The sequence below is a fragment of the Brassica oleracea genome, chromosome C3 (genome assembly GCF_000695525.1).
Source record: "Brassica oleracea var. oleracea cultivar TO1000 chromosome C3, BOL, whole genome shotgun sequence".
NCBI lineage: Eukaryota > Viridiplantae > Streptophyta > Magnoliopsida > Brassicales > Brassicaceae > Brassica > Brassica oleracea.
The window spans coordinates 11,457,988-11,473,726 of NC_027750.1; the positions used below are offsets into that span (position 1 = coordinate 11,457,988).

The 15,739-nt window shown below is 38.0% G+C and overlaps 5 protein-coding genes and 1 non-coding gene across 6 annotated transcripts; 3 read left to right on the forward strand and 3 right to left on the reverse strand.

Moving 5' to 3' along the window:
• Window positions 1-949: 949 nt before the first annotated feature.
• Window positions 950-2,430, reverse strand: LOC106333988 (50S ribosomal protein L12-2, chloroplastic-like). Its single transcript, XM_013772360.1, has 2 exons — window positions 1,982-2,430; window positions 950-1,113 (listed from the first exon to the last, which is right to left on the reverse strand). Exons 1-2 carry the CDS (start codon window positions 2,355-2,357, stop codon window positions 950-952), a joined length of 540 nt encoding a protein of 179 aa, XP_013627814.1. The 5' UTR covers window positions 2,358-2,430.
• Window positions 2,431-2,989: 559 nt separating this feature from the next.
• TRNAR-UCU lies at window positions 2,990-3,062 on the forward strand. The gene has a single exon. It is a non-coding gene; the product is annotated as a tRNA-Arg (tRNA).
• Window positions 3,063-3,282: 220 nt separating this feature from the next.
• On the forward strand, window positions 3,283-4,732 carry LOC106331441 (F-box protein PP2-A15-like). Its single transcript, XM_013769797.1, has 3 exons — window positions 3,283-3,769; window positions 3,887-4,005; window positions 4,095-4,732. The coding sequence occupies exons 1-3, from the start codon at window positions 3,458-3,460 to the stop codon at window positions 4,546-4,548; spliced, it is 885 nt and encodes a 294-aa protein (XP_013625251.1). The 5' UTR covers window positions 3,283-3,457; the 3' UTR covers window positions 4,549-4,732.
• A 387-nt stretch (window positions 4,733-5,119) lies between these two features.
• Window positions 5,120-6,384, reverse strand: LOC106333696 (60S ribosomal protein L24-1-like). The gene is made up of 5 exons (XM_013772108.1): window positions 6,325-6,384; window positions 5,948-6,023; window positions 5,708-5,809; window positions 5,475-5,623; window positions 5,120-5,401 (listed from the first exon to the last, which is right to left on the reverse strand). The coding sequence occupies exons 1-5, from the start codon at window positions 6,333-6,335 to the stop codon at window positions 5,248-5,250; spliced, it is 492 nt and encodes a 163-aa protein (XP_013627562.1). The 5' UTR covers window positions 6,336-6,384; the 3' UTR covers window positions 5,120-5,247.
• Window positions 6,385-8,545: 2,161 nt separating this feature from the next.
• Window positions 8,546-9,415, reverse strand: LOC106329879 (glutathione S-transferase T3-like). Its single transcript, XM_013768488.1, has one exon. It carries the CDS (start codon window positions 9,413-9,415, stop codon window positions 8,546-8,548), a length of 870 nt encoding a protein of 289 aa, XP_013623942.1.
• A 2,879-nt stretch (window positions 9,416-12,294) lies between these two features.
• On the forward strand, window positions 12,295-13,601 carry LOC106333598 (protein CHUP1, chloroplastic-like). The gene is made up of 2 exons (XM_013772027.1): window positions 12,295-13,148; window positions 13,239-13,601. Exons 1-2 carry the CDS (start codon window positions 12,405-12,407, stop codon window positions 13,440-13,442), a joined length of 948 nt encoding a protein of 315 aa, XP_013627481.1. The 5' UTR covers window positions 12,295-12,404; the 3' UTR covers window positions 13,443-13,601.
• The last annotated feature ends 2,138 nt before the right edge of the window (window positions 13,602-15,739 follow it).

A 15,739-nucleotide genomic window follows, 5' to 3' on the forward strand; every position in this document is an offset into this window, starting at 1 on the left:
ATATTTTGTGGGAAGCTTCTTCAGTCAGTGGGTTAGAGGTTCACCGAAGGGATTTGGATTTCAACGGTTGGATCTTCTGTTGTCTGGGTTTTCTTGAAGCTGGTCGCCATAGTTCTTCAGCAGAGCAGTCTTGGGTGTTTGGTAAATCCAACGGTGAGATCTTCTCTTATTGAGCTGAAATTTGGCAGAGGTATTGTCGACTTGTTTATATTGGATTTGTACGGTTGGATTAGTTTCTGGAAGCCGGAATCTTTGTGAGCTGAGGTCGTTTGGTTGCTGCCGGTTTTGAAGCTTTGTGTTGCTCTCTTGTTGTTGTTGTTTGTGTTGGAGATAGCTCTTTGTAGCTAGGCTCTCTGTTCTGTTCAGGCTGTTGAACAGGGAGGACGTGGTTGTACTCATACCATTTATATAGTGGATTTTTGAGTGGACTACGGTCCCGTGGTTTTTCTTTCTCACATCGAGGAGGTTTTCCACGTAAAAATTGTGTGTCTCATTTACGTTTTTCTGCATATTACATCCCACCATCGTCGAAGTATTTTCTTCACAGGTTCACACAAGGTCAGGGGAACACGACCATTAGTATTTCCGCTGCGCCGTGTGACTTTCCCCAACAGGATTTGTGGCGTGGCAAGTAACACTGAGTAATTTTAAAACCAAGTTTAAGCCATGCAAAAATGTAATGGATCTAGCACATGATTGGCAAATAATTATAAACTAGCATGGATTCATTTTATAAGATCTTATATTATAGGTTGCTGATAGTTGGAACCATACAATAACAATAATTCCTTTTCAAGTTATTTCTGAGAAACCAAATGGATTTAAACTGGAACAATTTCAAAAAAGCTTTGATCAACAATTATCCAAAACTTGCTGGTTATGCCAACAACACAAAAAGACCCCATGAAACTCCAGAAAAACACTTGTAAGAAAATCAGATTCCTAAAACTTAAACAATAGATACCGTGGCGCCAGCTTCTTCGAGCTGTCTCTTGGCTTCTTCTGCCTCATCTTTAGTCACGCCTTCCTTGAAAGTCTTCGGAAGATCTTCAATGAACTCTTTGGCTTCCATCACCGGCAAGCAAGTCATAGCCCTAATCGCTTTAACCACTGGAATACGGAGAGAGCTGGCCACGCCGTTGATAACCACATCGAACTTGGTCTGCTCGTCCACGGTAGCCGGTTTAAACTAGAGTTAAGATGTTTAGACTTGTGCCGTGGCAAGTAAAACTGCGCAATTTAAAACCAAGTTTAAGCCATGCAAAAATGTAATGGGCCTAGCACATGATTAGCCAATATGAGCTCTGTTCTTTTCATCAAAGCCGCGACCAGCGTCAGCGTCAAGAAAATAACACTCATCAACCATGGCGGACACAAAATCCTTGAAACAATGTCAACTTGTTTTTCAGTCGCGCGGCAAGCAGAAGAGAGTGAAACGGACACTAGAAATTTTGGCGTTAGCTACATCTGGATTTTGTATCTCAGAAATTTCAGTGGCGGCTACTTTAATCTTTTGCTTTCGTCAAATTTGGCTCTGTCTTAGTGTGTTTTTTTTCTTTCTGAAGCTGATCTGATCGCAGTATTGATGAACAGAACAGAGCTAATAGCATGGATTCATTTTATAAGATTTTTATATTAATATAGATTGCTGGTAGGTTGAATCATACAGTTTCAACTTCAAGTTATTTCTGAGAAACCAAATAGATTCAGATTGCAACAATTTCACAAAGTTTAAATCAGGATTAATTATCCAACACTTGCTAGTTATACTAACAACACAAAAAAAGAAACTCCAGAAAAGCACTGGTAAGGAAATCAGATTGCCAAAACTTAAAACAATGGATACCGTGGCGCCAGCTTCTTCGAGCTGTCTTTTGGCTTCTTCTGCTTCATCTTTCGTCACGCCTTCCATGAAAATCTTCGGTGAGCTCTCTCACTTGACTCAACGGCACGCTCAGAGCCATCATCGCTTTAGCCACTTCAATACGATGACCGATGGCTACGTCATTGATAACCATATCGAACTTGGTCTGCTCCTCCACAGTAGCCGTCACATCATCACCGTCCTCGAGAGGAGGAGAGAAGACAGCCGCCGCTGCAGCAGTCGCCGAAAAGAGTATCGAAACACCGAACTTGTCTTGGACGTAGTCGGCGAGGATGCGAGATTCTTTGAGTGTCAGAGACGAGATCTCGGATCCAATCTTCTTGATTTTATTGGGAGCTTTGACGGCGGAGATGGGACTGAGTTCGGCCGCACGGTGGCTTGGGGTGCAAGAATTAGGAGCACCAAAGCGATATGTGGAAGAGAAAGACGAGCAAAAGATTCGGGTTGCCAAAGAAAGAGTCATAGTTACCATTCTCACGCTTTGGTTTCTTTCTTTTTGAGATTTTCTTTTCTGTCTCTCTGTGTGTTGCTTGACTGCACCAGGGAATAAGAAGATTTATAAACCCTATAAGTATTGTGTTTACGATCCATGATTAATGTTTATATCCTTATTGTATGAACTAGCGAATTAATTGAGTTTCCCTTTTCTAAAGAGTGCATTTATATTTCAGAACTTTATTCCAGCAAATCCTAGAAATTTATAGAGAAATGGTTCAAAATAGTAAACACTCTTCAAATTCTGAAATTAGTAAAGTTGACCGTTCCTCATATTATAGTCTTTTCACCTCTCTAGAGTTGTTTCAGATGTTGGAACTTGAGTGAATTTTAGAAGGTAAAACGGTTCAAGTGCTCTTGTTGACGGGACTTATAAGATCTTAAACATAAGGATTGTCCAAGTAGTTATCAATTGTAACAACAAACAAAAAAACTTTCTTTAATGAGTTTTAGATTTCTTGATGTGAAAATGGAGGGAGTAATGGTAAATTTGTGTTACCCTAAAATTCTTCTGTATATACAAACTAAACAGGACATTTGGGTTTGCTCATTCTGGTCTTCCATCATCGTTTCTATTATATAGGTGTATAAGCATACAAAAGAACAAAAGCGCCCGTGGCCTAATGGATAAGGCGTTTGACTTCTAATCAAACGATTGTGGGTTCGAGTCCCACCGGGCGTGTTTGCTTTTTAATATCTTTCCACATCTCACTAAGTTAGTAAACTTCCCATTCGAATCATTAAAGTTTTGTTTGTTGTTGTTGGTCGTAATCTCGAAACTAAACTATCTTCTTCTGGTTTTAGAGTAATAGCGATTTGTAATTTAATCACATTCTTTCGAACAATCCAACGAGTTCCCCGATCTCCACGTGGCAAGCTATAAAGACGATGATTCTGTCACACCTTCCCCCAAATGTTGTCCTCGTCTCTCCCACAAGCGTGTTCCCCTGTTTATCATCATCATCTCCAGAGATCGTTCGGGATGAGATAAAAACCAAAGCTTTCTCCATCGCTATGGCTCTCGAGCGTCACCACTTCTTCTCTCTTCTTCGCGTCTAGGCGTCTCTTTAGAGAGTCATGGGGTTGTCCTTCTCGAACCTCAACGGCGAGCACAACGGCTCGTCGATCGGACCCAGCCTCGGCGACATACCGGAGAGCTGCGTCGCGTGCGTGATCCTCCACCTGACCCCGCCGGAGATTTGCAACCTAGCTCGCCTGAATCGAGCGTTCCGCGGCGCTGCTTCTTCCGATTCCGTCTGGGAGAGGAAGCTGCCGAGTAACTACAAGGATCTTCTCGATCTGTTACCGGTGGAGAGGTACCGGAGTTTATCCAAGAAGGGTGTCTTCGCTTTGCTCTCTCGTCCTATCCCTTTCGACGATGGTAACAAGGTCCGTTGAAAGTTTGAAACTTTAGGGATTAGGGTGTGTTTCTATGGTCAACTTTTTGATGTGGGTGAAATTGAGGATTAAGGTCTCTACGCTAAAGATGTCTCCTTTTTGATGCAGGAAGTGTGGATTGATAGAGTGACAGGACGGGTTTGTATGGCGGTTTCGGCAAAAGGGATGGCTATTACTGGAATTGAAGACCGCAGGTATTGGAATTGGATTGATACTGAAGAATCAAGGTACAGACTTTTCATTCAACTACTGATTAATTTAGATTATGTGTCAAAAGCTTTGCTGATGCTTTTTAATTTCTTCTTGCTTTGGACAGGTTCCATGCTGTAGCCTACTTACAGCAGATTTGGTGGTTTGAAGTAGATGGGATGGTGAGCTTCAATCTTCCTCCTGGTACGTACTGTCTATCCTTCAGAATACACCTCGGAAGATTCTCGAAAAGGCTGGGAAGACGAGTTTGCCATTTCGAACACACGCACGGTTGGGAGATAAAGCCTGTGAGGTTCTCACTCTCGACTTCAGACGGGCAAGAGGCGTCGTGTGAGTATTACTTGGCCGATAAAGAAGGAGAGCAAGCAGGTAGAGAGTCCTGGAGAGACTATAAGGTTGGAGAGTTTGTTGTGGGTTGCTCAGAGCCAACAACGGAGGTACAATGGTCGATGAAACAGATCGACTGCACCCATTCTAAAGGCGGAATCTGTGTGGATTCCGTCTTTATAATCCCAACAGATGTGAAGGAACGCAACAAAAGGAAAGCTGGTGTGAAGTAATAGTTAGAAAGAAAGGAAATGTACATCCAACACTTTTTGTACATACTACATACTTTTGAAGGTGTAAAACTGTATCGTCTTGAATCTTTAGCTGGTTTTTGAATTAGGTATAGCACATTGTGAACTTGATCTGAGTTTTGTTTTTTTACGTAATACTCCATGTGAAAATCAAATTTGCCCTGCATAGCATGATATTGAAAGGATACAATTTAAGGAGATCCAAGTGGAAGAATCCATAGATTTGCTTTGACTAATCTTCCTTGGGGACCAGTAGTGTTGTTAATTGTTGAGACGTGTTTGTTACTCGGAAGTCCATTTCGTATTGAATGCTAGTTTTGTTTTCACGATGGAGACTGGGAGACAATGACAGTTCTGACATTAATTGCCACAAAAAAATTAATAAATGGCAAAAGGAAAGTAAGGTTTTGTCTTCACCGGCTTGGCACTTGGCGCTCAGTTTCAAGTCTATGTCAAAAGCTTGATCGTCAAATATCTGAAAAACAAAGCTTATAGATTTCACTGTCTCTTTTTTTTTTTACCATCGTAAAGTTATGGACCTAAACCTATAATCCACAAAGCCGAAACTGTTCAATGCCAACTCAACTAGATGTCAAACTGGTCCAGAAATATAGCTTTGATTCAAAAAGTAACATGAATGTCATGTCTGCTCCTGTTCTTGGTTTAAGTCTACAACACAATTCAACGTTTGCCACCACCACCACCACCCAACTTTGCAGCCTTGGGAGCGGCAGCCTTGGGGATATTGCCCTTAATTTTTTGTTGTTTGGAAGCAAACTCGGCCTTCTTTGCCATCTTCTCGTCCTTGGTCTTCTTGATTCTCTCCTTAATGTCACTGCAACAATCATCAAAACTCGTTTTAGAGTCTGTTCACATCTTTTCAGTTGTCTTGGGCAAAGAAAACTAACCGTAGGGCAGCTTCTCTGGCTGCATCACGAACTTCAGGCTTCTCTGCACGCTTCTTCTGAATAACCTCCAAAGTAGCGCCAACGATAGACCTAGAGTACGGCTTCTTGGTTGCACGTCTCCTCCTTTTCACAGCCTCTTGTGCAGCATCCTGGACAAAAAAAACATACAAATTAGAATCAAAGTAACAGAACACACAACTATACAAGAACCATGCCATAAACGAGGCTTAAACCTTTTTGTGTTGTTTACGGTACATGGCGGTCCATGCAAGCTTCGACGGTTTCAACTTATTGTGAAAGTAATGCTTACATTTCGAGTTAACCAACAAAAACACCTATTGAATCATCATGATAAATATCAATAAAGACCCATAAATAAAACATAATCTTAGTTTAAAAAATGGAAGACATGTAGAGCAATGTAGGACTGAGCTTTGCCGAATAAACATCAATAAAGAGCGTGAGCAATGTACCTGAGAGTCAGCTCTGATGAATCTGATCCCCCTGCCTGGGTAAATCTTCTGACCACTGAATCGGCAAAGCTCAGTCCTACATAGTCAACAAGTTCTTAGGACATATCACTCAACATGTCTCAATCAAAAACCAACTCCAGTTAAAACAGGACACACATTTCAAATAGAGACAGACACAACACAACACAAGATTAACAAGCACATCTAGTTATTACCGAACACAAACCTATCTCGTTGCAGACCATTTTGATCATAATGTAAAAAATAATTAAATGAAAAAAAAAAACATTTAGCAAAGCGGCATCAGTAACAACAATGCAACAAGACCTATGAGCTAAGCAGGAAGAAGAAAGGCAAAGAGGTTAAGATTGATTTACTTGAGAACCATGGCTCCGCCGCCGCGTTGGAACTTTTTAATCCTAAAAATCTATGTTTTTAGATTAACGATATGTATTTGACAAAAAAAAAAAGATTAACGATATGTATTTGACAAAAAAAAAAAAAAAGATTAACAATATGTATTTAAGAGCATAATTATCCCATTATCCGTAAAGGGTTTTTTTAGTGATTATTTAATATTTTAACTGTACTTAAGTGGGGTTAAGAATTGTAGTTAAGAAACTCACATTTTGAACGGTCCAATGGAGTTTTTTAATTAGGGGTTCTAAAAAAAACATTTTTTTTAAAGATAAAATTTATTTATTAAAAAACATATTAAAAGATAACATTTAAAACATAGATTTAAAAAAAAAACATAAAAATAAAGACTAGTACAATAATCGAGAATATTTTGAAAGAAACATTCCAAACTCAGTTGTTGTCTTCATCACGTCCAAATTTACTCCATAAATGTTCAACCAAATCAGCTTTGAGCTGTTGATGCATTTGTCTATCACGAATTCTAGTTCGAACACCCATCATATTGGCGATATTTGAAGGTATATCTGTAGAATACGTGAGAACGACATGTGAAGTTCCGGTGTCTTCTCCCGGTTGGAACTCTGAAACATCAAAATGAGTATATCCATCTCGTTCGTCTTCTACTATCATATTATGGAGTATGATACATGCTCTCATAATCCTCCCAATTTTGGCTTTATCCCAAAAAATGCTGGATTTTTAACAATGGCAAAACGAACTTGCAAGATTCCAAAAGCACGTTCGACATCTTTTTGGACAGCTTCTTGATGTTGAGCAAATAAAGTCGCTTTCGGACCTTGTGGTATTGGAATAGATTGGATAAAAGTAGCCCATTTCGGATAAATACCATCGGTGAGATAGTAAGCCAAATGATACTCCCTTCCACTGACAGAGTAAGTAACTTGCGGAGCTTGACCTTTTATAATGTCATCAAAAACAGGTGAGCGATCAAGAACATTGATATCATTTAAGGTACCTGGAGGTCCAAAAAACGCATGCCATATCCAAAGATCATACTAAGCGACCGCCTCTAAAACGATTGTGGGTTTTTCCGAACCACGTGAATATTGTCCCTTCCAAGCGGTGGGACAATACGCATGAACAATGACTTGGTCATTCTAAATCGTCGCCGGAAGAGATTTTCAGGATATGTCGGAGTTTCACTGAAATAATCATTCCATAAACGTACATCGCCTTCTTCACGATTCCGTTCGATATGAAGTCGTTTTTTTCTTTTTTTTCTTTCGACTTCTCGATCACAATCAATGGATAAACTTTCAAACATTTGATCGAAATATTGATCAAAATATTGATCAAAATATTGATCGAAATATTGATCAAACGTTTCATCATCAACTCCCTCTCCCTCAAAAGTGTTATGAGATGAAGAAGCCATATTTGTGATCAAGATATGGAAAGTTTTTTAAATTATTTAAGTTTCAAGGAGAGACTGAAACTTATTTAAGTTTCAAGGAGAGAACGAAACAAAAATATAATGGAGAGAATGAATCTTGGAGAGAAAGAAACTTAAGAGAGAAGGAGAAGAAGCAACAATTGATTCTTTGGTAGTTGGTGAGAGGAAGAGAAGAAGAATTTGTGATTCAAATGCTTGGTGAATGAACCGTTTATATAACAAAAGACATATCATATTACACTCGTGACTATAGGAAAACAACAAACTAGAAACATCAAACTCATTATTTACATAATGAGACAAACTCGTGACTCTGAGAAGCCCACATACACACAGCTCGTGACACAAAAAATAAACTCCTGTGACTGAACGTGACACAAACAAACTTCTCTTCCACCGAAAGTAACAGAACTTGTGACTTCTTGTGCATGCTCTTGTGACTGAACGTGGCATCTTGTGTCCACTTACAGACATCTCGTGACACTCTCTTCCACTCTCGTGACACTCTCTCCATATCTCTGCACACAGAAACAGAAACACAGCACACACAATTATTGAACATGTCACATATGAGCTAAAAACATGAAACACATATCATATTGAGCATAAACATATCACATTGAACTTATCATATATCACATAAAAACAGAAACACACATAACATTGAAACAGAAACACATAAAACACATAACATGATTTTGCTACTAGAAACAGAACATGACAAACGAAGATTTAGCATGCGACATACAAGTTTGTTACATACACTAATTACCCAACATCTCACTAATTAGATTCTTCTTTAGCTCTTCCTCGTATTCAGAAAGTGGCTCTTTCTTGCATATGAGACTCTCAAGCAACCCCATCTTCTTAAGTCTCTCTTTCGCAGCCATGTCTTTCTCTTTAATAGTCCACATGGTCTGAAACTCAGAGGCAGCCTGGTCAACTGCGATGCTTCTCTTACCAGAGGCTGCTTTCGCCGCCTTAACACCAGGAGGGCGTTTGGTGGGTTGATTACCGAGAGCGGACGTTGCTTGAGAGCTCTCTGATTGAGCTCCATCATCGTACTTTCTCTTTTTGCTGGTTCCATCAATCTTCCTACTAGCAACTTCACACCATTTCTGGTCATTCCTCAGCTCCTCCCAAGCATGGTGGAGGTTAAATTTGATCTTGTGATCATTGTAGAAGATCCCGTGTGCCAGTTTCACAGTGTCAGCCTCATTCTGACCACTTGTTTTCTGTCTAGTTGCAGCCGCATATGATCCACAAAACTTACAGACTAGATCGTTCATCTTCTGCCATCGTTGCTTACACTGAATAACCTCTCGCTTTGCACCTCTTTCCACCTTTGGACTGGCTGCGAAGTAAGCCGCAATGCGGCTCCAAAACACACCTGCTTTCTGCTCATTGCCCACCACCGGGTCCTTGCTGGTGTTTAACCAGGCGCTAATGAGCACAAGATCGTCTGTGACTGTCCACTTCTTCCTTTCTCTACGCTCTGTAGTTGAGTCTTCACAGAAGCTTGCCTTTTCAGGGAGATGTGATGATCCGACATGTTGAAAACTCGTATAGGGACAGGGTTCGGGAACGACACTCTCTTGTTGACTGTTCAAGAGGTCAACAAAATTGGCTGACATACTATATGGATTCGTGGAATCTATATCCTAAAATGTCATAGAATAGAGAAGAGAAGAAGAATATCTAGTTAGAAGATTAACTAAATTGGAGGACATATTGTAGGACAGATCAAAGGGAAGAAGAAGATCGTGTATGAAGATTAAAAGAAAGAGAGAAAGCAGGAGGATTAATAGAGAAGAGAAGAAGAATATCTAGTTAGATACGGGTCTTGTAATTGTATTTACTCTTTCACTTAATTTGAGTTGAGATGAGTAGACAAGTACCTAAACATATTTATTACTACCACACAGTCCTAGAGTTACAATCAAACAAGCATTTTATCCAACCATTCATCAAAATCATTCATCGCAAGCATTCATACTAACAACAACCTAACTCTTACACGCATTTATTAACCTAATAACTACTATCCAGTTGGTGCAATTAAGAAAAAGAAATTACAAGAAGTTTTGTGGGAAGTTACCTCACCGCCAGTCGGAAGTAGTAGTTGCTTCACCGACAGGAGCAGGAGCTTCAGGCGAGAGCTGAAAGACTGTGATCTTCCAATCTCCAAACTCTTCTCGAAAACACGGGAGGAGGAGCTTTGGTCCCTGCCATAATTAACAATACAGTCAACACTGGTCTTTACTTAGAAGCAAAACATCAATTAAAACATAACAATCTCATCTGGCATTTCGACAAGTGATGGTACAACGTAAGCTCTTAGCCATCAACAGAAACTGTAATGAATCTTACTCGACTCGACTCTGATCGTAATAAAACGAACAGACAAAACTCACTAAACATGTAACTTTTTAACTAAACGATCAGACAAACCCACCAAGAAGCCTACCAAATTTCGATGAAAGACCAAAGCTTTACAATGACCACAAACCTAAAAACCGTAATCGCCTATAGTCCAAGATACCTAATCGCTCCACACGCTCAAATCATACAGAATCAGAGATGCATGGAATAAGAATTGACGATGGATGGGGCTTACCTTCATGAACTTCTTCACCACCGCAGCGATCACCGGAAACCTGAGAGAATCTCCAATCCGGAGGAGACGCCGTGAGGACCGACAAAATCGTCGTCCATGGTGGGTTTGGATCTGTCTTCTGACGGAGAAGACATACATAGACGCCGTGAGGACTGAGACTGTGGTCGTCCGTGGTGATTTCGATCGGTCTTCCGACGAAGCAGACGGCAGAAGCCGGGGGAACACGCCGTGAGGAGAGTCGTCGTCGCGATCGCCTTTTGGAGACGGAGAAAACGAGAGGAAGAGACAAATGAGAAGAAAAAAAGAAAATAAATAAAAAAATAAAAAAGAGAGGAGGCTTTGAAGGTGACACGTGTTTGCAAACCACTTTTAAAAACGGTTCCGAAAATCCCAAAATAAGGATCGGTAATCTCCTCTTTTATTTTGTTTTCATTTAATTAATTCAGGCATTTACTTTAAAAACTCACTAAGAGTCACCGATAATTATGGTCTAAGGCACATATAAATTTCCTCTAAACTCTAGCTTTCAAGGAATATAATGGGCTTATTAGAAACAGTTCATTATTTAAGGCCTATTGGATAAGATTTTTCAGTACGTCAAACCTATTTAAGAACGTCTGATGGACTGGGTTAGAATAGAGAACTTACATAATGAAAAAGAAATGAATATTATGCGATCTGAACTGATTTTTTTTGTCTAAATACGATATGAACTGATATGTTACAGCATGAGCAACGGTCGATTCTCCACTCATTTCTTTACATTAATATAATAAAAAAATTGCAAAAAAAAAGGCGTTAGAGTGAAGTTCTTAGCGGAATATAAGAACCCGTCTCTTAACTTTTAACTAAAAAATCTAAGAACCGGTTTTTAAATAAGAGTTTTAAGAACCGGTTCTTAATTTTTTTAGTTAAAAGTTAAGTGACGGATTTTTATATTCCGTTAAGAACCCTACCTCAAGAACCTCCCGATAATCATGCTCTAAAACATATTATCAAGGAAAACATGTCTTTGAATATATTGACCGCAATACCTAAATGTATAAAATATGACTGAAGACATTACATCATGTATTTAAATCATTCAAGAATATTATATCTTTGAATGTTGATTCCGGTTCCTAAAGGCGTGGGATGTGATTGAACATGAAACCCCATCAATATATTTTATAATACTCATATTGTAATGTTTTGACAGAGACTATACTATTGAAGATGTAAATTAATGACGTTGATTTTTTTTTTGCCAACAAACTAATCACGTTAGTCGTGTTCTCACGGGCGTAGACTAGTTATAATTAGGCACGTAATTCTTTTTCATTATTTCTCCGACAACATTGACGCGTAATTGATCCCAAATCATCCAAATAGGTCGCGTTTTAGAATATGATTTTTTCGTTTATGATATACTTCTAGTTTTTTTTTGCTTGATGAAATTAAATTAAAATAACGGTGGATTACGCGTATAAAAAAATTTATAGTGTATAATACGTGTTTTGAATCAGATTTGCATAATTGTGGGTTTCAATTTGATTAGCCGTAACAGTTTGGCACTCGTAGCAGCATAGCATGCATAATATGCACGTTACGTACGTACGTGAGAGTGAGTACACAAATATGTCTTGTAAGGTGGAGAATGCATTCTCTCAGGAGCTGTATGGGCTAATCAAACATAGGCTCGATGCCCAGGCGAGTAAGGAAGCAATGGTCAAAAATTAAAAACCTAATTAAAAGGAAACAAATAGGTACACACATAGGGAAAAGAATAATCTTACAAGACACGTCTCCTCCACAACAGAAGCTGTAATAAAATTATAATAAAAGACCGTGTATCGTATACACTATTTAACTATGATCAAAGCCGCACATTATCGATCAGTTCATCTATTCTGAGTTTCGATCATATAATCAAACGAGGAAAAAAATTTTACTGAGAGAATAAAGATTTGTAACTAATTCTAAAAAACAGAAGAAAGATTTGTAATTGAAATTTACAGAATAGAGTAATGGATGGTTCAGGTCCAAGAGAAGGAGGAGGAGTTATGAAGCCGGTTTATCTCAGAGTTTGTATTGCTGTTGTATTATCCGCAACTGGTTTGATCATGGCGAGGTTCGAGTCTTGGAAAGAAGATAATGAGGTAAATTCTTGTGCAAGCAATCAAGAGTCTTCTTCATCACCTAGCAGAAACAACGATGGAGAAGAAGAAGAAGAAAACGAAGAAAAAGAGAGCCTTGTTGATCATCAAAAGCGAGAGATTATCATCTTGAATTCGAGACTAGAGGAACTTCAGAAGAAGAAACACGAGACGGAGTTGCGTTTCGAACATTATTGTTTTCTTAAAGACAAAGAAGCCATGCTAATGGAGCAAAAAAGCATGTTGGTTCTTGAAAGGTCTCAATTAGATTTCTTCCGTAGAGAAGTTTCGGCCATGGAGGAAGAACTCAAGAGGGGCCAAGATTTGGTGATCGTGTATAGTAAACTGGTTGGAGAAATCCAAGAGTTGAGATCAAAGAATTGGCTTCTTGAGGGAGAAACAAAGAAGCTCAGGATAAGAGTGAAGCAATTACACCGTGTTGTAAACCAGAAGAGCAGGAAGAGTGTTAAGAAGTTATTGAAGTGTCTTCATGAACTGGGGAAAAAGAATATCTTTGTGAAGGGACTTGAAGATCAAGTGAAAGATTTGAAAGCCAACCTTGATTTGTTGCAAGAGGAAAAAGAAGTATACATGAAATCCTCAGAAAATTCAGAGGTAACTTTTAATTTGATTCTTTGGATCCAAATTCAATTATTCGAGTTCATTTGATGTTGATTGGCATGTTTTTTTTTGGCTTTTGTGAAGATGGTGAGTGTAGAAGATCATAGAAGGGTCTTAGAAAAGCATGAGGATTTGAAGACAGAAGTGACTTACCTGAGATGGATCAATGCTTGTTTGAGGAAGGAGTTGGTGAGAAACGGAACCAAATATGAGGGTGCTCTTGAATTGACAGTAGCGGCTGAAAATAAGAATAAATGGGGGAAGGGGTTCTGTTGGAGGTTACTCTGAGAAGGTGGAGCCTGATTAAGAAGGGATGTTTCATTCAACAGTCTCTTGCTTCACATAAATTTCAATGTTTTAAGCATTTCTCCAAAATTCCTTAGTCATGACAATGTTTTCTTGTAACACTGACTTATTATCTATGTAATAATTATCAGCAATTCTATAACCAGCAATTTTATCAGTTTTATGAATATTCAACCACACAATCGTCTTATCAATTATTTAAAGATCTTTTACAAGTTCTTTTCTCCATCGTTAATCAAACTACTGAATTAAAAAAAGGCTCTACTAATCATGAAAATGATTTATTGTGGATGGTTTTATACAAAATAGACCTCCAATGGTCACAGCTACAAGCTAAGCTTGCGTGGGTTAAGCCCATTGATCAAGTAGAAGCTCGAGTTGCTCGAGTTGTACGATCCAAGAAAACCATCTGCTCTTCTTCATCGCTTTCCATTGGTAACTTGCTCGCCTCTTAGCTCTGAAAGTTCACGACTTTATAGAAATCCGACGAGGATACACATTTTTAATAATTTTTATTTACTTTATATTTTTAGAACCCTTGTATTATCTAGGGAGGTCCTCAAATCTCATACATGTGAAAAATGAACTACAAAATACTGTAGGAGTTTTTTTTTGTGTTATTTATTTATATATAACATTCATAATAGCCACCAGCCAATACTGAATTGTTTTTTCCAATCCTGAAATTTCAGTGGAAGGATTTGAACTCTGGTCTCCCATAATCTAGGAGAAGTATTTCAGTTAGCATTAACTGGTTAAGAAACACATGTTCTATAGTATTGAAGCCAAAGCTTTTGGTTACGTAAGTGTTGCGCCTATTTGAAACTAGAGTAAAGAAGAGTGCTAGAACTCGAATTGGAGTACGAAAAAAAGTAAATCGAATTGATACAAGCTGTGTTCACTGCAATAACAGTTCGGAGTAGCGTGATCACTTGTCTTGACTTTGAGTGCATCTATTCATCTCATGTATGGGAATTTCTCACGAAAGGAATACTTCACAGTGCCGACACAACTTAATGGAGTGAGATCAAGTTGATTATCATAGAGAAGAATCATGGGAGGTTAAACTTTTTGCCTTAGATATGCTTTGCAAGGGGAGATTTATGCAGTGTGGAGAGAGAAGAACAAAAGAAGGCATGGAGATTCTCATATGTCTTGGCAGGTGCAACAGAGAATGGTGGAGAAGAATGTTAGAAACTAACTAAGTCTTATGACCAAGTGTGGAAGTAAGAAGCTCGAGGGTATATGAGGTTTTGGTTTGGGAGTAGAGAAATAATCTCTTAATGCATGTACTAGTACCACAAAAAAAACTTAAATTCATTCAAATCAAAAAGTAATTCGAATTGAGACTAGGGAAAATGTTGGAGCTTAAAACTCACATTTGATAAAAAAGAAGAAGATAATTTGATAAAACTCACATCTATATTATTAAAAGAGAAGTACTCATTAAAAAGTACCCCTAAATTTTCTAACTTATTTACACTTCCATGCAACTGAGAATTAAATTAAATTACATATTTTAATGTTTGTCTTTTCCAGTTAAATTAATGAGTTTTCATTAATCAAATTTAAACTTAATGTCATTAAATGAACCTAAAAATACATCATATTTAACGTAGCTTATTACGGATGAGTACGACCCAATAATGAACCTGAATTTGATTTTTACGAAAACGTGAATCACTTGACTTATGTAATATTTAAAATATATTAACTACAATATAACAAATACATATAACCTACCTATACTTTAGTTTGAAATGATCATGCTCAAGTTTTATATAGTCAACTTACATCATGCATCGATCGATGTACAATAGTCAAACCACCTATAGTTTTCGTTTTCTTTATAGGATGTATCAACCAACCAATCATCCCACTGATTTTCTAAGCTTTATAAAAAAACAAATCAATAAATACAAACTCAAAATCCAATATCTTCTATTAATCAAACATAATATCTTCAATGTAACTTTAATGTACCTATTAAGTATAGAAACTGTAACCATAATTACACTAATTATAAGAATAGATTTGATTCCAACCAATTGATCTATTACTTCGGTAATTGATTTGCTTGCAGAAGAAGAAACAATAAATTTAAAATTTATAAGAATATAAAGATATAGAGATTCCAACCAATTGCCTATATCTGCGTATGATTTTCGCATAATAAGCTTCAAATTGAATATTGAAAAGATAGAGAAATTTTTTTGTAATATTTTATCGACACAGAACTTAAACAAAACGAAGAGTTAAATGTAATTTTTTTTGTTACA